This window comes from Carassius gibelio, chromosome B3, assembly GCF_023724105.1.
Source record: "Carassius gibelio isolate Cgi1373 ecotype wild population from Czech Republic chromosome B3, carGib1.2-hapl.c, whole genome shotgun sequence".
Classification (NCBI taxonomy): Eukaryota; Metazoa; Chordata; class Actinopteri; order Cypriniformes; family Cyprinidae; genus Carassius; species Carassius gibelio.
The window spans coordinates 12,619,681-12,642,028 of NC_068398.1; the positions used below are offsets into that span (position 1 = coordinate 12,619,681).

Here is a 22,348-nt window from a genome sequence, read left to right on the forward strand (position 1 = left end):
AAAAGTAATCAGATCTAGCAGTTTTTAATGCTTTTCTGTAGGGGTAGGGTACTTTCCCGCCAAACAATACAAAATACCTCTAGTTTTGTTTTCCTCTAGCTGCGCTTCATTTTCAGGGCTTCTCTTTTTAGGGTGTGAGTGTGCTCATTATACCACGGTGTCAGACTGTTTTAATTAATCTTTTTTAAGCATAAAAGAGCAAACGTATCTAAAATGCTAGAAAAGAGAGAGTCCATAGTTTCTGTTATATCAAGTTGTTCTGAGTTTTTGTCTGTGCTAAAGAATTGAAATAAATCAGGAAGATTAGTTACAAAGCAGTCTTTTGTGGTGATGGTTCTATCATACTTGGAACAAGGTCTAGAATTTATAGTTTTAGCTATATGTAGTTATTATAAGAGTAATCTTGGGGGGTATACTCATTTAAAATAATCTAATCATCAGCTTTTAGATAGGATTCTGTCAAACAGAGTGCATCTAGGTTATGATCGGTGTTCATATCATTTACAAAAGGTGCTTTCGTAGAAAGGGACCTGATACTGAATAAGCCAAGCTTTATCATTTGTTTATCCATATTACATCTGTTTATATATATATATATATAAATAGAAGAGGCTTTCTTTTGGCAAGCCTTACAACATGCCATACTTGTCCCATATTTTTCAGATTGTACGGACATGAACTTTATCAGTTAACATGTTAACTGAGGCCTGTAGATTCTGCAGTGAAGTTCTTGGGCTTTCTGCCTTTTCTATAAGTATTACATGGTCTGATCTCGGGGTGAAATTGCTGGGGTGTTTACTCCTGTTAGGATTGGAGTCTGTTTGTATTCCACTTGTGAATTATCTTCATCACTCTGGAATGATCAACTTCAGTTTGTTTGCAAATTGCCATATTACTCTTCCCAGACCGGCAACAACAATTGCTTTTCTAAGATCATTGCTGATGTCTTTCCTTTCTCGGCATTGTGTTGACACAAACCTGAAGGCTCCAGATCAGCAAACCACCAAAACTTCTGCTTTTAGAGGTGCTCACTCTTGCTGATGATCAAAGATATTTGATAAGCAGTGCCTGACTGCTACTGACACTCTTAATTCCTATACTAACAGTAAGAGTTTTTGGCATTATTTTTGTTAAATAAATAAAGATGACAGGGCAATATGTCTTGCGTCTTTGTTCATCTGAAGGTTTCGTTTATAAAATGTAAGACCACCCAAGGAAGATATATCTGTTTATATATCTGTATATATATCTGTTTTCTGTATCAGGGCGTAGTACTATATATATATATATATAGTACTACGCCCTGATACAGAAAACCATGGAATTAAATAGAGTGTGACCGTGTCATGTGACTGCATAGGGATAGTGTAGACAAACAAACAAGCAAAAAGTAAATAAATAAATAAATAAATAAATAAATAAGAAAGTAACTATAAATAAACGTTAAGAGGGCAAACTTCTATAAAGGTAAATGAAAGAGTGCAAATAAATACATATGTAACTATAACTTTGAGCAGGTAAACTTATATCGTGGTACATGGGAGAGCATAGCAAATGCATGCCTGCGATCACATTTGCTTCAACAGCAAAAATAAAGTTATCCACAGTATAGGCTAGCTGGAGAGATGGATGGCTCAAGGCCGTCAGAAAAGCGAAATGCGATCTCTTTTTTTTATATGTCTCCCTCATTAGCCGCGCTGTGCCGCCCTCTGCTGTCTAGAGCGTGCACTGCGCTTGTCCCTCCGCCGCGCGAGCGCTTGTTGTGGTGTGACGTCAGAGCTGCAGCGGCCATCCACTAAAGCTCTGTAATGACAACATTACTGAGACATCATCCGCCTGCAGCCTTCCATGGCCAAGACCAAGAGACAAGCTGTGAGTATATGATGAAGAACACAGCACAACACTGAATGAGAGGATGTCCTGGAGCCGCATCTTCATTCACACTGTCTAAATTAGCCACTTGCTTCTTCTAGCTAAGCAGCTTAGTGTTTTGGAAGGGGTTTCACTTTTGTTAGTCTTATTCTGTAAATGTAATTCAAATAATTTAAGTAATTTGTTTGTTTAGGCGTTTTGGAAGACGAAGGGGCACGGGCTTGTATGTTTCAGCATTCCCCAATTTTTATGTTATGAAAAAATCATAGAAAAAATAAAATAAATTCCGTGCTTTAACATAGTTCATCGTTATTGCATGTAGTTATGCCATTAGTTATATACAGTGTAATTTTATTGTAGTTACTGTGCTTGTTTTTAACGTAGTTTGTCAGCTGACAGGCTAAAAACAAGCAGCAGTGCTCGTGAACATGCCAGAGGAAGTGACGCAGCAGCGCACAGTCGGTCAATGAAAAAAAAGGATTTGTTTAATTTGTTTAAGGTGTCTGTACAGTCAACTCATGAAACCGCTCTCACTAGAGACATGTTAACACTAGACAAACAACAACATGATATTTAAACGGCTGTACACCAGCTAATACAACTCAAAAGGCCACTCCGACATGATGTAAACAAATATTGCTCTTAGTTAGTCATACCTGATTATTAACACCAATTAGCCCATATGCAGATTCGAGCAGTTTTACTAGGATACAACAGTAAAACGGGCTGCAGAACTGAAGAAAATTACATTGTTGTTTTTTTTCTCGTCAATTTAGCATTTTATGGGTGCTTTAAAATGATTGTTTTACATTTTACAGTTTACTTTTTCTAATGATATTTGTTGCACAAACTTACAAAACAAAATTTAGAAAACAACATTTTACAATTCTTTAGAAGCATTTAGTCTCTTTTTAGTAAATAAGTGTGTTTCTGCCACATAAAAAAAAGAAAAGAAAAAAAATAATTTATCATAAGTAAAATTAAATATTTTAAGTCATTATAAGATTCTGACAAACAGTTGAAATTATGACAAATTGACAATTATGCGGTTTTAAGTCACGGCAGTCAAATTCTGTCAAATGAAGTCATTATTTTTATCTCGTAATTTTGTCTTTTTATCTTCTCCTTATTATATCTCATAATTTCGACTTTACGTGTTATGACTTTATGTGGCAGAAATGGAATTTCATGTATTACATATTATCTGGCAGTAAATAAAAAAGATAATTTAAATATCTCATTCTAAGATTTAGATGGAAAATACACCACAGCAGTATCCACACATTGATGTTTTAAAACTTCTTATTCAGTATCCCAATTTAATTCACTAAAATTTAGGAGCTAGAAGAAAAGACCCTGTAAATACTTCCACCAGATCAATAGCCTGGCGCTAATTAATACTACATTTAATTAGACTAATGCAGCTGTACTCTGAAAATTGTGTTACCACATGTGTGTTAGGTTGTTGTTTGTGTGTCCACCTATTTGATAATGAGCCACAGCACAATAAATAATAAACAGTTACTCAGCTGAATAAAACAGTTACTCAGAGTCATTGTGCACAGCTGTGTGTGTGCTAAACAAGTGTTTAAACTCTCAAAGACACAATCTGACATTTGCAGCTTGTATGTCTCGAGATATTTGGCATCTACAGAGATGTTGTCACTCAGTGTCTCACAAATTTTTTAACAGCAATATGCAGACAGGCTAGACATTGTCTAAATATATGCTGTCATCTGTCTTTTTCTGTGTTCGATTAAGATTATGATTTTTTTTTTTAAAAAAAACCTAAATGCAAGGTCTTTGTCTAGACCTTCATGAATGTATTTTCCTCGTGAAGGCACTTTATGACCAGGCTTACGAACTGGTTTGCTTTCACGCTTATTTTGGCAGCCTGTCAACCTTTACTATAGTGTTCGTTCATGCATACAGTGCCACTATTTGCTTTTTAAGTCACCCAATGCTGGCTGTTAAAGATGTCATGTCAGGGTATTGTATTTGTTGACTCTATCAAAACTCAACTTCCTAATGTAGTTGTAAATGTGACTTCCAGGAAAGATGTCCGTTAAGCGATCAGATTACAGCGTGATACACCATTTTGATGGCATTGATCCTGAGGGAGGTGGAGGACTTATTCCACAGCTTGTAATCATTAATGTTCTTTTAGCTATTGTGTTTATGCCACTCCCATTTATATTATTAATGTGCCACAAAGGAAGTGATGTTACCTGTTAATACTTGAAGTATCTGTTCAGTTGATCCTTATATAAACACACACTACATGTCAAGTTTCTCATGATCTGATATACTGACAAACATAATGACTATGTTTGTATCTCTTCAGAAACCAAATATTTGAAATTTAAATAATTTAAATAATTTCACATTTATTTTTAAAATAATAATAAATAATAATAAAACTTTGGTATAACATAACTATGACAAAAAGTCATTATAAGATAAAAAGTTAAATGAAAGATTTATAAAAGTCATTAATACCGGTCAAAGTTATTAGATATGAAGTTAAAAAAATTAGAAATAAATCATAATTTATAATTTTATATCTTCTTATAATTATGGCTTAGTATTTCATAATGTTTACATTTTATGTTGTAAATGACATTTTATGTCATAATTATGATTTACCAAAACATGAATTTATGTGGAGGAAATGTCTTTTATTTATTCGATATATAATATGACAGTACATATTTTGATCATTTAAATATAAATAGTAATAATTAAAACAAATATATGTATAGTTCTAAGAATTAAGATTATGTAGAATGGCTGTTTACCAAAAATGCATAATGCATTTTCTCATACTATTAATGACTTATTAATAGTTGATACTAAATTAATATTCTAAATAGTATTATTCTGAAATGAATGAATGAATAAAATAAATATAAATAAATAAATATTTAATAAAATAAAATAAAATAATTAGATGGTTTATAAAAATGTTTGACTGGTGCTGCACATGTCATAGATTTTCTTATTTTTTCTTTTTTTCTTAAAACAAACGATGTACAACAGGGAAAAAAAAAACAAATCAACAGGGGTAATACAAAGAGGAAAAAAAAAAACAAATACATACATTACTAATACATACATCCTTATTATGTCAGCCATTTTCACATTTACACTGAAAATTAACTCTATGACAGCTAGAAACAAAAAAAATCTAAATAAAATAAAAATTGAAAAGCATAAAAAAAGCCTTTATTGTTCTTTGTCCCATTTTTTTGTTAATGCTAATTTTTGCCAACTATCTGATTGTGGCCTGCTTTTATCTTTTGTCATATTCTTAGTCAATAAATAATAATGTTTTAGAAACATAACAAATAATTCTAATTTAATATGTTTCTCTCTTTTGAAAATAAAATATTTACCAAGAAGCACAATGGTATTTAACCACATGTTTTCTTCTTCATACACAACCCAAATTATATATATTTGTGACATAAGTAAAGTAAGTCCTTGCTCATATAACCAAGCTGCCACCTTATGCCAAAAAACGCAAACGCCTAGATGTGTATTTGAGTCAATTAATATTGTTTTCCAAGCTGGAGAAATGGCAGATACCGTAATTTTGAACAAAAGTCTCCATATATTGAAGTAAAGGATTCATAGCTAAGAAAATCTCCTTTATCATTCAGTAAGTAATTTACAAAAAGTACATTATTATCTATAGAAGACTGCCAGTATACAGGTTTTTTATCTATGCAAATATTTGCGTTTAGCCACAATATCTGCTGTTTAATCTCTAATATATTATCTGGCGTAGAAAACTGAAAGCAAAAGCACATAAACAAACAAGTTGAAAAAGGGATAAATTTTGGCTATTGATGATGCACCACATTGCGCTATGAATAATTTAGATGAAAACCAGTGTTGGTTATTATATAATCGTTGGATCCAAGCACCTTTTGAAGCCATATCAAGTGTTGCAAGACTCTTCAATCTTAAACCTCCATTTTCACGTGTATTACACACATATGTATGTTTTATTTAGTCAGTTTTACCATTCCAAATAAAATTAAAAATAACCTTTTCATATGTTTTCATGAACAATGTATCAGGTGAAGGTAAGGCTTGCAGTAAGTATGTAAATTGTGAAAGTATCAATGAGTTAATTACAGTTATTATTCCAAATATAGAAAGATATTTTAGAAAAGTAGATTTTCTTATTTAGTATTTTATTTTTAGTGCTGTTTGCAGGCATTTTAAATTCCTTCTAGCTTTTAATGTATCATAATACTCTGTGTATATGGCATGATCTAATTTTGTGTGTGTGTGTGTGTGTGTGTGTGTAAAGCTCCTGCAGCATCCATATTGTCAGTTACTGGCAAAGGGACAGTCCTCTTTAGTTTCTGTGGTTAAGTGTGTTTGGCAAAGTGGTATTGGAGAAGTGCCTTATGTAGCAGGTGTCTGGAAAGTACCAGGGTTTTACACTAATAACATAACCTTTTAGAAGTTTTTTTCTCTCTCTCTCTCCACACTTTTCATAGTAAACCAATGAGGACTGATCAGCTTGTTGTGGGGAAGCAGGTCTTCCTTTATTTGCATGGCTTCGGGTGTTATCTTAAAGCTCAACTGCCTCATGTTGATACAGATATACCTTTATGTGTACAAAAATACATACATGCGCATGTATATATATATATATATATATATATACACACACACTGTATATAGCATAGTAGTCCAGTAAACAACATGCTCCTAATTAGATAGATGAATTATAATATTAGTCTTGTCTCTCAGGTTCCTCTTTGTGAAGATAGACACTGATAGTCTATAAATGCGACATTGCCCCATATGAACATAAAATGGCATTTACAAGTAAATAGATAAAGATATACAAGGCATGCAAAATTTCTAAATCCCTGGTAGCTCTAAAGTACGTGCAGGCATTCTTCAGGTTTTAGTAGCCCAAAATGAATTTAACTAGCCCCAATAAAAAAAAGACATTGGCTAAACTTTACTTTGAACAAATCAGCATGATCAGCAAAAACTAGTAGCATATAAGTATTTAATGATTCACTAAACTTACGATGCAATGCAATTCACAATACAGATTACACAATATAATTTTCTTACAATTTATTTATATACAAATGTTTTTACAAAATGAGATTTAACACCAATTATAAATTAAAAGGTGTCCTTTTATTATTTCTCAGACAAAATGCTGCATATTTCTTTGTGAAATTTAAATGTTAAATAATAAAACTAACTTGAAATTTGAAAACAAATCCTAAACTAAAAGAAATCTCTTCATATAAACAAAGGCTTTGCCTGTGTTCTATTTAAAATCAGAGGCAACAACTGCATTTGAATTACTATCCAAAAATATGCTAAATACATGTTGTTTAGGTTGTATAATTTAAAAATTTGAAGTAAAAACAGAAAGGTCTGATTTTAGCTTTGTTGAATGAGACGCAAATGCCACTCTCTGACAGCAGGTGGCACTTATGGAACAGCGGGTATTTATAGACTGAATGCACATATCCAATATAATTAGTGATGGGAAGTTCGGATGATTTTAATGACTCAGATCTTTGAGTCTCATTTAGTAAAATTAATAAATCTTTTTTTCGAGACATTTCATTCATACACTACAAACAATAAAAAAAACTCGCTATAAGAAACTGAAAATATTCATTGTTTACCTGGGTTTTAAGTCTATGATTAGCTCACTTTCACCTCATATCTGACTTCTTTGGATTTGAGTCGATCGTTCATCACCTGACAGCCCCATAAACTTAACCAATGCAGTCTGAGCTGGAAAGAAAATTGATAAATTAATCTCTCAAATCTTTTGAATCTTTCATTCTTTTGTCACATGATGTGACAGATTTGGATAGAGAAAATCGTTAATTTACAAGTTTCCATACAAACGGGTGCATGGTTATTATTATTATTATTATTTACTCTTACAGCCACAACCATATCACCCTGCAGCCCAAGACTGTTCGCCCACTGAAGCTAAGTAGGGTTGAGCCTGGTCAGTACCTGGATGGCAGACCTCCTGGGAAAACTAGTGCCGCGTTTCCACCACAGGAACTTTACCCAGGAACTAGGGACTTTGGCCTGGTACTTGGTGTTTCCACTGAAGGAACCAGGAACTAAATAAAGTTATGGCTAAAATATGGCCTTCAGAAAGTCCCTGCTGGCGAGGTGGTACTTTTTCAAAGTTCCGAAACTTTTGGGGAAGCGGGACTTGGACGCTAAACATCATGATTGGTTGAGTTCATGCAGCATTGGTTGAGTTCAACCACCATTTATTCGGATCATTTTCAAAATATTACTGTTATTGTGTCATGAAATTTAATTTTTAAAAGTATTTCGGGCGAGAATGTAGTTGTTTAAAACTCAAATCTGTGGTTTATTTATAAAGACAGCGTCTATTTAAAAATGTGTTTCGCCGATCTCGGAGACGGTGAGCTCCATGCAATCAGTGAGCGCTCAGTCCTCATGTATCCGCCGAGAGCAGCCTCACCTCGGCTAGACCTTTTGATGTATGCCGCTGGCACTGATGTCTCTTTAGTGGTAAAACATAAAATGTAATTTGTTTTGGGTAACTCTAACAGGTTATCTTTGGTCTGTATTTAATTTATCTATATGTTTAAAATGAAAATAAAAAAGGCAAATTTATATAATATTTAGTTTCATTGTAATGGCTGTATATATACACATATCCCTGAATTAAGTACATTTCTGCAACTGTGATTATGTTTAAATGAAAACGAAAGGAGGCAGAGGGGTTTGATATCCTATTTTGTTTTATTGTAAATATACAGTGGGGAAAATTGCAGTAGCCATGGTCAGCTGACTGAAGTTATCAAGTACTCTGATGTTTGCAGATGTACCGGATTTGCGTCATCGAGGACATCACACTCCCGAGTCGAATGCACAAAGTCTGAACTACCGAGGATGCACGTCCAAAATCAGCATACTTTGTATTGAGAAATGCGCACAGACATACGTCAACATTCTTTTTGCCTAATCTTCCTGGTACTTTACACCACGGTGGAACGCAGCAAGCAACAGGTCTGGGGGGAAAATAGTTCCTGGTACAAATCTTCCAGGTAATTTTGGTGGAACCATGGCATCTGTTAATGCTGGAAGAGGTGTTAGTGAGACCAGTAGGTAGAGCCCTGCATGGGCCTCAAATTTATGCTCAGGCTCGTGTCCGGCAGCTTATCAGAATTACCGGCCTGAGCTCGCCTTTTTTCCCCCCTTCTTCCAAAACAAGCTACTGTTTCAGCTATTAAAAATAGTTTTGTATGTAATGGCAAAATTATATTTCATATTGTTTTTTTATTAAGTTAATTTTGATAAATTTTTTGTTTGTTAAATATAAGTTCCCTTTTGAATGTTCATTCTTGTTATGTATGTATGGGAAAACTAATGTTTTCCTTTCTGCTGATTTTGTACATGTTTGTGTAGCTGCACAAACCAATGGTGTTTCAGCCCACCAAAAGGGGCGGGGCAGACCGCTCTATAAGTCGGTCCGTAGCGCTATTCATCAGATTATTCTCTTTCAGTGAAGAGGATCATCTCTTCGCTGACTCTTCTGCAAGAAAGAAGCCATGAAGAAGCTCTTGCTCTGCTCACTGCCATGGAATAAGCCGAAAGCAGCGACGTAAGCATCACTGCAGGCATCCGGCATCCGGAGCAAAAGAGCAAATTTCCTAGAGCAAATTTCAGCATGCGTTGCTTCAAATGTCGCGCCGCAAGTGTGGTTAGTGTGGTTCGATGAAGATGGGCACAGCAAGTGCACCACCTGCCTTGGCCTCACCCACGCAGAGACTGAGCTCGCTGATGGCTCGTGCTCTTTTCGGCTCCGCTGTTAATGGGCTCACTGAACGGTTTTCAGAGGCTCAGAAGACTTCGCAGGCGCTGCATCACTTCCTCACTAAACGCCCTGGCACCGCAGCTGTGGGCCGCCTGAAGAGCCCCGCCGCTCAGCCTGCAAAGCCAGTGCAGCAACAGCCTCAGCCGTAGATGGAGCCAGGGATGAAACAGCAACCCAGACTGGTGAAACGCTTTCCCTTCCCGAAGGGTCAAGGTCATCAGAGGCGTTGTTCAAACTTCTGTCCCGGACAACAAAGGTATTGGTCAAGAAAATTCTCACACATATTTGCCCCGAGGATTGTTTTGACAGTGGATTTGAAAGAGGCTTACTTTCACATCCACATAGCCCTCTGTCACAGACCGTTCTTGATATTGGCATTCGAGGGAGTGGCCTATTAGTATGCAGTCCTTCCGTTTGGACTGTCCCTGGCCCCATGCACTTTTACGAAGTGCATAGACGCGACTCTGTCCCCTCTCAGGTAGATGAGAATCCGCTTATTGAACTACCTCGAGGATTGGCTGGTTTTAGCCAGATCAGAATGGAAACTGAATGCTCACAAAGAGCTGCTGCTCATTCACTTAGAGCGCCTTAGGTTGGTCATCAACCCATGCAAGAGCCAGTTGTTGCCTAGATGACAAAATGTCTTTCTGGGAATGGTTCTAGACTCTGCCCTAATGTAGGCGTGGATCTCGCCGGATCGGTCCCTGATAAATCCGTGATTGACGGCTTCCCTCGATCCAGGGACGACACGCCCCCTGAGGATTTTTCAGAGGCTGCTCAGCCTTATGGCCACTGTCGCCTCTGTAACTCCACTGGGCCTGCTACACATGCAGCCCCTCCAATTTTGAGTCCCACCGAGCGTCAACCTCCCGCTCTCTCTCGTGAGGCTAATAAGGAAGTGACTAAAACTGCAATTCATCGACTGGCCGCTTGAGGCTGGCTGCAAAAGGGAGTCAATCCCATCGACTCCCCATGTTAAAATGCCCAACTTTACAGCAGAAAAAAATATGTTTACAGCCTGGTTAAAAAAATTATTTTGGTCTACATAGCTAATTTTGCCCTTTATGACAACTGTGAGGGGGATGAATTTTTATATAACTCATCCGTTTAAATTATATTGAGACTTAAAGTTTTTTTTGCCGCTGCTGACACTGCCGTCGCACAAGGTGACCGTGGCTTCAGCTAGTAGCTCCCGAGTCTTGTGGTGACGCGCTGCCAAGATGGCGACGGCCCGCTCTGCACACTTTAGGCTTCAAAAACACACTTCAGGAGACTACGGGTGACATCACGGACACTATATCCATGTTTTTATACAGTGTATGGTCCCACCCCACACTTTGCGGTTAAAGAGATTTCCGGTCAGGGTGGACCACCACTGTATCAGAGCTGTGGCCCCCTGGTGGACCACTCACCTGTTTCAGACAGGCGTGAGGATGGTCTCCTTAGTCTCCTGTATTCCCTCCTTTCGGCCATCAAAGGCCACCACGTCCTGGTCCGCTCAGACAGCACAACAGTGGTGCCTTATATCAATCACCAAGGTGGTCTCAGGTCTCACGCCTTATACAGATTGGTTCGTTGCCTCCTTCTCTGGGCACAGAAAGAACTCCTCACGCTAAGGACGGTTCATGTGCCAGTAAACATGAACCTGGGAGCGGACATGCTGTCCAGAGGCAAGGTAGCTGAGGCGATTGGGCGCGGCAACCTCAGACGGTACAGCGAATTTGGGAGATGAATTTGGGAGGTCTTTGGGAAGACAGAGGTCAACCTCTTCGCCTCGAAAGACAATTCTCATCGTCCAACATTTTTCTCAATACAGAGAGACATCCTAGCCCACGACTGGCCCAGAGCTCGCCTGTATGTGTTTCTTCCTATCGCCCTGATTCCCCAGATCATCAGGCGGGTCAAGGAAACCAAATGCTCCCTCCTCTTAGTAGCTCTGTTCTGGGGGAACCAAGCTTGGTTTCCAGAGGCCGGCCATTCAATATGCAGAAACGACTTGTGCGAGGAGAATGAATCCTCCTTGCCTTCGGACTGTGCCGTGTTGGGACTTATCCATGGTCCTACGGCCCTTCTCGTTGCTTTGGCATCGGTTAAGCATGTGGGTGACTTACAAGTGCTGTCGGTCAGAGCCTCGTGTCAAGGTAATTTTGAAACTGAGAAACGGTTATGTTCCTAAAGTGCTCTATACTCGCTTTAGAGTGCAAGTAATATCCCTATTGGACGACGAGCAGGGGCCGAATGCTCTCTGCCCTGTTAAGGCTCTGAGAGCCTATGTGGAACATTCTTAACTGTTTAGGCAGTCTGAACAACTGTTTGTTTGCTTTGGAGGCCACCAGATGGCTCTGCTGGCTACCAAGCAAAGACTGTCTCACTGGATTGTTGATGCAATAGCTCTGGATTATGCATCAGAATGACTGGAATGCCCTATTGGTGTGAGAGCCCACTTCACAAGGGGAATGGCCTCCTCATGCGCGTGGTCCAGTGGCATATATATCATTGAGATCTATGCAGCTGCCGACTGGACGTCGCCATCCACTTTTGCCAGATTCTATAACTATGACTAGTTAGGTACGCAGGAACTAAACAATTTAGGGCCTTATAGGTAATTAATGATAATTTGTAAATGATATGGAACTTAATAGGTAGCCAGTGCAGAGACTGTAAAATTGGGGTAATATGATAATATTTTCTTGACCTCGTAAGGACTCTAGCTGCTGCATTTTGGACTACCTGTAGCTTGTTTATTGTAGATTCAGGACAACCACCTAGAAGTGCATTACAATAGTCCAGTCTAGAGATCATGAATGCATGAACTAGCTTTTCTGCGTCAGAAACGGGGAACATGTTTCGTAGCTTGACAATGTTTCTGAGATGGAAGAATGCAGTTTTTGTAAGATGGGAAATATGGTTTTCAAAAGACAAGATTTGACTGAAGTCCAGATTTTCGACTGTAGAGGAAGTAACAGTACATCCGTCTAGTTGCAAACTGTAGTCTACTAGATTCTGTGTACTGTTTTTTGGTCCAATAATTAATATCTCTATCTCATCCAAATTTAATTGGAGAAAAGTATTGGTCATCCAATCTTTTAAATTTTTAACACAATCTGTTAGCTTAGATAATTTAGAAGGTTCATCTGGTCTCGTTGAGATATATAGCGGAGTATCATCAGCATAACAGTGGAAACTAATCCAGTATTTTCTAATAATATTACCAATGGGAAACATTTAAATTGAAAATGGAGGGGGACCTACGACGGATCCTTTAACGACCCATAAGAACGACCCATCACTAAATATGATGCACAGGAGATTTCTGTTCTCCACTGTATACGTTCACTTAAGACGTAACCGACTGTATTTATGAGAATACTTGAGAAAACATAGCATCTTGAGGCTACGATATAAGGATGTTGTTACCTCGACAAATTGATCTTGTGACCACGACATAATATCACGTTCCCACGAGTTATTATGTTGTGGCCAAGACAAAACTAAATTAAACGACCATGTCAACTCAGGGCACCGCAGAAACGCGACTCTCTCAGAAACCAGCGTGTAGCTCCGAATGCACACAAATGTTTTAAAACGCATGAATGTTTAAATTGGTTTAGAAACAAGTGCAAATGATCATCTATGATCCGATTCACCCCTACAAGCGAGTGAACAATGCAAATCAAGATAGGAATTTTATATCATTATTCAAGATAGGGCGTTGGGCGGGGCGGCCATACATTTTGGTAGCCTGACTGGAAAACACAATAGCCCTGGGATGTCAGGCCAGCAATTTTGCGAGCCCTGATAGATTTGTTTACAAGAAATAATTCTACTGTAGTGGCTTGGATGTTTTTTAAAGTAAGCATCCAGTATTCATCCAAAAATGAAAATTTGCTGAATATGGGGTTTCCCAATTTCAGGCCATCCAAGTAGAGGAGTTTGTTTCATCATCAAAACAGATTTGGAGAAATGGATCATTACATTACTTGCTCACCAATAGATCCTTCTGAAGTGAATGGGTGCAGTCAGAATGAGAGTTTTAACAGCTGATAAAAACATCACAATAATCCACACGACTCTTGTCTATCTACATTACACTTAACCAGGGTAAATATTTAGCATTCTCTGCAGCATAAACAAAGGCAGGTGTGAGTGAATGAACGTGTGTACTCGTAATCGTGGGTGAAAACATACACAGCCCTCCCCTCTGCGGAAGCTCTACTGTACTTTATCAGCTGCTGGTTACTGCCTCCAAGGTGGTTTTGTTCCTCATTGCATATGCAGCCACATGTCTGAGTCTGTGCTATGTTTGCTCTCTGTGTGTGTTTTGCTCATTCAGTACGATGCTGCTCCCCTCAAGCCTAGCGTGGTGTTATGTTCCTATGCTTCTTCAATGGTAAGGACTCAGCTGAACTCCAGGTTTCCTCATTGTCTCAGTATGGAGGTCCGCGGGGGTGAGGCAAGCGCTCAGCCAAAGACATCTACCATCAAGCCTCCACAATCACGCAAGAAGGAGGATTTCAGCTTTGGGAAAATTTTAGGAGAGGGTTCCTTCTCAACAGTAGGTACAATTTTTGTTTAAGTAGCCTGCATTTCAGAAGACTTCTAAATAAAATGCAATAAAATGTTTAATACTTGTTTCATAATTAACCATTTTTAAACAGATTTATATTATTTTGGTGGGTCCAAATAGCCAGTTTAGTTAGTATTTTTGTTAGTTGAATAAAAGTAAAAGTTTACAATGGCTTCATTGATTTTTTTTGTAAAAGCTGTATATATTTTAATTGCAGGTTGTGCTTGCAAAGGAACTGGCCACAGAAAAGGAATATGCAAGTAATGGGCATTATATTGTTTTAAATTTTATATATACATATATTTATATGATCGTAAATCAATGAATTAAACTGATGTACAATTGTTTTCCAGTGAAGATTTTAGAGAAAAATCACATCAGGAAAGAGAATAAAGCACACTATGTGATCAGAGAGAAGGATATATTGTCAAGCATAGATCATCCATTTTTCGTAAAGCTCTTCTTCACGTTTCAAGATTCCCATAAATTATGTATCCTTTTCAGAGTAAAACTATAGTGTTGAGCTGTGAGACTGTGAAATTAAATCAGTTGTGAAACTCATTATTACTTTGTTAAAATGTTCTTAACTTCTAATCCATCAGATTTCGCCCTCAGTTATGCAAAGAATGGAGAACTACTTAGATACATTTGCAAAATAGGCTCATTTGATGAGACTTGCACAAAATTCTACACTGCTGAGATAGTTTGTGCACTCGAGTATTTGCATGCAATGGGAATTATTCACAGGTAATTTACACTTTTGACCAACAATATGACCCTAGGAATAATTTCGTAATGCATTTTTTAAATATTCATTTGAATCTTTTAAAATTTTTTATTTAGGGACCTTAAGCCAGAGAACATTTTACTGAGCGAAGACATGCACATTCAAATCACGGATTTCGGGACAGCAAAACAGTTGTCAGCAGACAACGTTCAAAGTAACGCACCATTATTAAATATTTTGTTGAATTTTTTTTTGCTCTGATTGTTGTTTTTTCCTAACGACTGTCGTTAACTTCCTTCAACCCCCTCGTAGGTCAGGCATGAAACATTTGTTATCTGTAGATACACTCTCAAATAACATAAATATGGGACTATATTTTTTCTTTGTGCACATTTATGAGTTGTCAGCACAGTTATGGCCCCTGAAGATATGTAATGATGTTTTGCACACCTAAATCTGCTCTTAATATCAAGACTTGTCTTTACAGCAAGAGCCAATTCTTTTGTTGGCACTGCACAGTATGTTTCTCCAGAGCTGCTGACTGAAAAATCAGCCAGCAAAAGGTTTGGGGATTTAATGTGCATTATTACTAGATTAAGATTTCAAAAAGTTGCATTGAAATTGTTTTATTTTCTGTGATATTTCTCTTTTAGTTCTGACCTCTGGGCACTGGGTTGTATAATCTACCAGCTGGTGGCTGGTTTACCTCCGTTTCGAGCCGGGTAAGTTATTGATCAGTTTAGCTTCAGTTCAATTAAACATTCAAAATAATGTGGTGATGATGCTTTGCACTTCAGCTGAAGTGCTGGTGGTTGATCACTGTTGTAATTGCAGTTTAAAAAAAAACATGGTGTGAAATAACAGGAAGTGTTGGCTTTGGTGTTTATGACTTGTTTGTGTAGACAGTACAGAGGGCTTCTGAGGAAACCCCAACCACTGGGTCACATGACCCACTTGCCGTTTTGGTTACATTACAACCAATAAATTGGCTTGGACAGCCGTTAAAAACAAAACACTCAACCACGTGACTAACTTAACCCTTTCGTTCTCTCAGCTGATTCAGAGCTCTTGGCTGCAAACCATTCCGTTGATATTGAGTTCAGTTAGTCATTTACTTTTGTCTTTCAATAGGAATGAGTACTTGATTTTCCAAAAGATAGTAAAGCTGGAATATGAATTTCCTGAAAAGTTCTTCCCTAAAGCTAAAGATCTGGTACAGCGACTCTTGGTAAGGATCTTTGTTTCCATTACCTATCATCACTTTCAGGCCACACGAGTTATGTTGAAGCACACTCATTGTTTTCCTTCTGATTTCAGTCTTTGGACCCTAGAAAGCGGCTAGGATGTGAAGAAATGGGTGGGTTCAATCCACTGAAAGGCCACATGTTCTTTGAGACAATCTCATGGGAGAACTTGCCGGTTCAGACTCCACCCAAGCTGACCCCTTACCTACCAGCCATGGCTGAAGATGATGAAGACTACTATGGCAATGTTAGTTAGATTTATCATATCCATTATGCACAATACTACAAAATTACATATATATACAGTGTTTTGATTTGTTTGTTTGTTTGTTTTTGTAGTTTTTCTTTTCTTCTTTTTTCCGTTGTTTTTTTTTTTATTTTGTTTACTTTTGGGTTATGGTTTGTTATGGTTTTTATTTTGTTGTTTTTGTTTGTTGGTTTATGTGTTTTGTTTGGTTGTTTTTTGTTTTGAATTTTGTTATTTTTGTTTATTTGTTTTGTTTAGTTTGGTAGTTTTGTTATGATTTTTACTTAATTTTTTTGTATCTTTTGTTTTTCATTTGGTTTTAATGCTTTTTTATTTTATTATTTTTGTATCTTTGTTTTATGTTCATTTGGTTTTGTTTTGTATCTTTACTTTGTGTTTGTGTGGTTGTTTTTTTATTTACCGGTAGTTGTTTTTCCTTCTTTGGTTTGTGTTTCGTTTGGTTGTTTTTTTATTTACTGGTAGTTTTTTTTGTTTCTTTGTTTTGTGTTTAGTTTGGTTGTTTTTAATTTATCGGTAGTTGTTTTTGTTTCTTTGTTTTGTGTTTTGTTTGGTTGTTTCTAATTTACCGGTAGTTGGTTTTGTTTTTTTGTTTTGTTTTGTTTGGTTGTTTTTAATTTATCGGTAGTTGTTTTTGTTTCTTTGTTTTGTGTTTCGTTTGGTTGTTTTTTTATTTACCGGTAGTTGTTTTTGTTTCTTTGTTTTGTCTTTTGTTTGGATGTTTTTTGTTGCATTGTGTTTTTGTTTTATTTAGTTTTTCGCTTTATATTGTTTTTGAAAATAACCTCATGCATTATGTTTTAAGAAATCAAAATTGATCACTTATTAAACCTATAAAAACTGGGTTACACTTTACAGCTAACATTGTTTCTCTTAAGGCTGGATGAAATCAAAATTGATCCTATTTACTTAGCACACATTAATAGTCTTGTGCAAGTTAATCCAATGAAAATGACTTTGTTTTTGTAATATCGTCAAAATCTAAAAATATGCTTCCCATCTAGAATGGTGTTTCTTCTAATGACGTCAGCTTGACGGGTTGTGCAGAACATCCTTATACCCTCTCATCTGACCGTCAACCTGCTGTGAGCTAGAGATGGTGCTAAAGTCAAGCCCTGCCATCTATTTTGTTTTCTCATTTATTTTTCTTTTTCACTCTTTGATACAATGTAAAATTGGCCACAAGTTCAGGTTAAATTAAAGTTACATTTTTAAGTTTCTAAAGTTGGTTAATAGTACAAATTGCGAGCTCATAAATGCAGGCTCGCTGTTTTTTTTTTCACTGTGTACTGATTTGCTGTTTTATTTGAATCCCGCAGTATGAAGATCTCCTCAGTCAGTTCAGCAGCTTGCGGGTGGTCCCATCCAGCTCATCTCAGATCGTCCCACTGAGATCCTGCAGCAATATTGAGCAGTATGTCCATGACCTGGACAACAACTCCTTTGAACTGGACCTGCAGTTCTCCAGTGAAGAGAAACGACTTCTGCTGCAGAAGCAAACTAGTGGCAACCCTTGGTATGTTATAAATTCATTCAGAAATTAGTTTTCCTGCTCATAAACATTCATTCTGGTTAAATATTAAGTGACAGTGCAGTTTAAAACCACATTCATTTAGTTATTACACATAGTAATAGAGATTATAAAGGGTTGCGTGTATATGTGCTAATAATTATCTTTTTTTATCTCTTACATTTCCTGTTAGGTTTTTATTATTGCATGTATTAAAATGAACTCTTGATCATTATAGTTCTGTTTTCAACAACACCAAGTAGGACTAAATGCCAGCGTTTTATTAACATCTCCTTTTTATTTCTGTCTTAAAGGCACCAATTTGTTGAAAATAACTTGATATATAAAATGGGACCAGTTGACAAACGAAAGGTAAAATATTTTTATCCTTAGTTCTTATATTTTATGGTACCTAGAGTGAAAAACAGGTGCATGGTTTTCTTTTTTAAAGCGTTGAATACAAAAACAAATAGCACCCTCTTTTGGCTGTAGTTGATAATGACAGTAAATGTTTTTTACCCTTTTTTTGCTTGTGGTTTTTGACAGGGACTGTTTGCTCGACGCCGTCAGCTTTTACTGACAGAAGGGCCACATCTATATTATGTGGATCCTGTCAATAAAATACTAAAGGGGGAAATTCCATGGTCTCCAGAGTTGCGTCCCGAGGCCAAGAATTTTAAGACATTTTTTGTCCATACGGTAATTTAATAAAGATACATAAGTAGTTTTATATAGATATTTCTAGAATTTATTTGTAGGCTATGATGTTACAGTTATTTGACTAATATTGCATTCACTAGAAGCTTTATGGATGGTATCAAATGAATAGTTAACTCAAAAAGGTACATTTTCTGAAAATGTACTCCCTCACCCCCAAGGACATCCAAGATGGAAATGAGATTGTTTATTCTTCGGAAACAGATTTAGAGAAATTTAGTATTACATCACTTGCTCACCAATGGATCTTCTGCAGTGAATGGGTGCCATCAGAATGAGAGTTAAAATGGCTAATTAAGACATCACAATAATCCACAAGACTCCAGTCCATCAATTAACATCTTGTGAAGCAAAAACGTCATTTATTTATAGGAAACAAATCCATCATTAAGAGGTTATAACTTCAAAATGTTGCTTCCCGCTAAAATATGAGTGCTTTATCCATAATATTTTTTCCAGTGAAAATCTGGTCTGAATCAGGATTTGTTTCTTACAAACACATAGCTTTTCCCTTCACAAGATGTTAATTGATGAACTGGAGTTGAGTTGGAGTTTGGAATGTCGTTCTGACGGCACCCATTCACTGCAGAGGATCGATTGGTGAGCAAGTGATGTAATGTTAAAAGTCTGTTTGGATTAAAAAACAAAACAAAAAAACAACTCGTCTACATCTAGGATGGCCTGAGAGTACATTTTCATTAAATTTTATTTTTGGAGTGAAGTGTCTCTTTAAATGTATCATACTTTGATAAATGCATCATACTGAATGATTAGTAAATGTAATTTATATGACGTAGTATTAACATGGTGCTCCAAGGTTACATATCCAGAGAGAAACATGGTAATATCATGGTACTTCTTGGGACTTAATACTGCTAAATCTTTTCATAGTTTTCTCATGTGCAGCCAAACAGGACATATTATCTCATGGATCCCAGTGGTAATGCGGACAAATGGTGTAAGAAGATTCAAGAGGTGTGGGGAACAGTATATCACTAATAAGAAACTACCAGCATGCTGGGGCGTCAGAAGACCACTGGAGTCAAGGCAAGTCTTAAAGGTCTGAGTCCTTCACCATTCAACTATCAATCAGCTAGTCAACTGTGTACTTATGGGACTAGTGCATCAGTATTCCTTCTTGAAGTAAAAATATGTTTTTCTTAGTGTTTTTGGCATATTTAGCAGATGTAATATAAAATCAAAGATTAGTCAAACTCAGCAAATCCACAATCTGTACACCATATATGTGTATGTAGATATGTATACATGTGTATATATAGGAAGTATCACAAGAGCTTGGGGAAAAAACACTCAATCTGTTGCCTTTTAAAAAATAATAAGGATAGCTATAGAGGACACTCAAATGATCCTACAGGTCAAGTACATATTAAATTGATACACATATCATTAATATATTTATATTTATTCTCCAAGTCATGTTGTCCACCTTTATATTATCATATTTCATGCAACTATCATCATCTGAAAAAGAATCACTTTTGAGCCGTTATATTTAGTCTGAAATGTACCCAGCAGTGGATTTATTAGTGGTTTCAGATGTGAAACTTGCACTGGGTTCCTTAAATCTGCTGTTTATATTTGATTTATATTATACTTTGATTTGAAAGTAAGTACTTGACTAGGTACGTTACCCAGTATACACAGCAAGCGAGCAGCGACAAAAGCGGATGGCTGTCAACAGTCACGTTTGGTGGTGCCGGGTGATTCTCTTGCAGTGTAAATATGGTGTTATACCTACGGGAATTGAGCCGGGAAGAGGATTGCAACGTAAATAAGAGCTGTGTTTGCAGAAGCAATTTCTGATCACTTTATTGTACATTTAAAAGGATGTAGGTCCAGCACAGACAAACGAAAATGCTGTAACTAAGTGAGAACCGAGCTCAGAAGTGTGTTTACCATCTTCTGTTGTGTTTTATCCTTGCATTTTTTGAGGAATTGTTCAATCGTGTGTTTATAACACGACTAGGTTTGTCATCGAATATAACTGTGATGTACAGCTATTCAGAAAGTAACACAGTGTTACTGGATTTGCACCTTGTATAATTTTATTCTTGTATAAGAGCATTTGCTGGCAGTGGCTCAGCCTGTAGTACCTAATATATAATTTAAATTCTAATATTAAGAGATTTTAATTGACTCATGTTCAGGGGCCACATGTTGTAAATATTGAGATGTAAACCTCTTGAATGTAAATGATGGCTGTATTATTTTGCAAGATTTGTATATGTCCTAATCAGGTCACTTAAATTATATCAGATTCAACGTTTTTGCCCTTGGATATCTGTGCACCTTAATGATACTGAAGATTGTCCAGGAGAAAAATCATGCTAAGTCTCATAATAAAAGTGTATATGAAGAGTAAGATCTTTCTGCTTGTGTTTCTGACATGTGTGAGACAGCAGTGCTAAGACAACCGCTCCCAAAAGACTTTCCATGCCTTGTCCATTTGGCTCTCTCATGCATGCTGGCTGTTTAGATTTCTCAACATCTTGCATTGCTGAAATGAGATCATACCGAATGAACTCACTATTCAGCTTTACAGGTTTTAGGTAAACACATACAGTAAGAGAACGCCCACAGGCTTTCCTACACAGAAAAACAACAGCTATGAGAAACACATCTCACTTTATACTGTAGCAAAAATAAAGTGAAGTGACTTACAGCCAAGTATGGTGACCCTTACTCAGAATTGGTGCTCTGCATTTAACCCATCCAAAGTGCACACACACAGCAGTGAACACACACCCGGAACAGTGGGCAGCCATTTATGCTGCAGTGACGGGGAGCATTCGGGAGTTCGGTGCCTTGCTCAAGGGCAACCTCAGTCGTGGTATTGCCAGCCCAAGACTCGAACCCACAACCTTAGGGTTAGGAGTCAAACTCTCTAACCACTAGGCCACAACTTCCCATAAATGCCTACTATTCACTGTACTGTGTTTTGTATTATCAGTCTTCGCGTGGCTCACTAAAAACAGTCTTTATTCGATGCAAACTAATATCCAGCGATATCGTTGATTTTATTGCACAGATACTCTTTAAAATTAACTATGCTGGATGATGACATCACTGAATTCAACGATGAACTGTCTTTAACTGAAAATTGAGTGTTTACTATTGTCATTTCGCATTATTGACACACTATTTCCTATTTAATACCGTAAAGTGCTTTGACACAATCTTTGACAAAACCTTTAAAAGCTTTGTTCGTGTTCGGAACACAATTTAAGATATTTTGCATGTGACTGTCCCATAGAGTATATAAAGTAAATAACACTGTCAATTTCCAGAAAAGTATGAAACACTACCTTTTTCATTTTGGGAGCCTGTTCTCACAGAATAAGAAAAATTATATTGCTTTTGTAAATCATAATTATGACATAAAATTATGAATAGTCAAAATGTAGTCCGTTAAATTTTTACAGCTCTACCACATCATTTTGTCTTGTATCAATTATGACTTAGTACATCTTAATTTTGACTTGGTTTGTTTTAATTGCCTTTTTATAACAACGTTTAATCTCATAATTATATAATATGAAAAATCGCATAGTTTTTGTT

The 22,348-nt window shown here is 36.7% G+C and overlaps 1 protein-coding gene across 6 annotated transcripts; it reads left to right on the top strand.

The window, feature by feature from the left end:
- Window positions 1-1,724: 1,724 nt before the first annotated feature.
- On the top strand, window positions 1,725-21,152 carry LOC127953250 (3-phosphoinositide-dependent protein kinase 1). Of its 6 annotated transcripts, XM_052552257.1 has the most exons (15): window positions 1,725-1,872; window positions 14,073-14,294; window positions 14,524-14,566; window positions 14,660-14,797; window positions 14,909-15,053; window positions 15,150-15,247; window positions 15,521-15,596; window positions 15,687-15,755; window positions 16,165-16,261; window positions 16,351-16,524; window positions 17,547-17,627; window positions 17,862-18,058; window positions 18,367-18,424; window positions 18,599-18,751; window positions 19,661-21,152. In XM_052552257.1, exons 1-15 carry the CDS (start codon window positions 1,849-1,851, stop codon window positions 19,766-19,768), a joined length of 1,683 nt encoding a protein of 560 aa, XP_052408217.1. In that variant the 5' UTR covers window positions 1,725-1,848; the 3' UTR covers window positions 19,769-21,152. The 6 variants fall into 6 exon arrangements, with proteins under 6 accessions (XP_052408217.1, XP_052408220.1, XP_052408214.1 ...); XM_052552260.1 differs by lacking the exon at window positions 17,547-17,627 and having other exon boundaries at window positions 19,676-21,152; XM_052552254.1 differs by lacking the exon at window positions 1,725-1,872 and having other exon boundaries at window positions 13,979-14,294.
- Window positions 21,153-22,348: the final 1,196 nt, after the last annotated feature.

Bases quoted from the DNA above. Each gene is read 5' to 3' on its own strand.
- LOC127953250 (XM_052552254.1), top strand. From the start codon at position 14,022: ATGTCTGAGTCTGTGCTATGTTTGCTCTCTGTGTGTGTTTTGCTCATT. The intron at 16,262-16,350 runs GTAAGGATCTTT...TTCTGATTTCAG, and splicing joins ATCTGGTACAGCGACTCTTG to TCTTTGGACCCTAGAAAGCG. The intron at 17,628-17,861 runs GTGAGCTAGAGA...TGAATCCCGCAG, and splicing joins CATCTGACCGTCAACCTGCT to TATGAAGATCTCCTCAGTCA.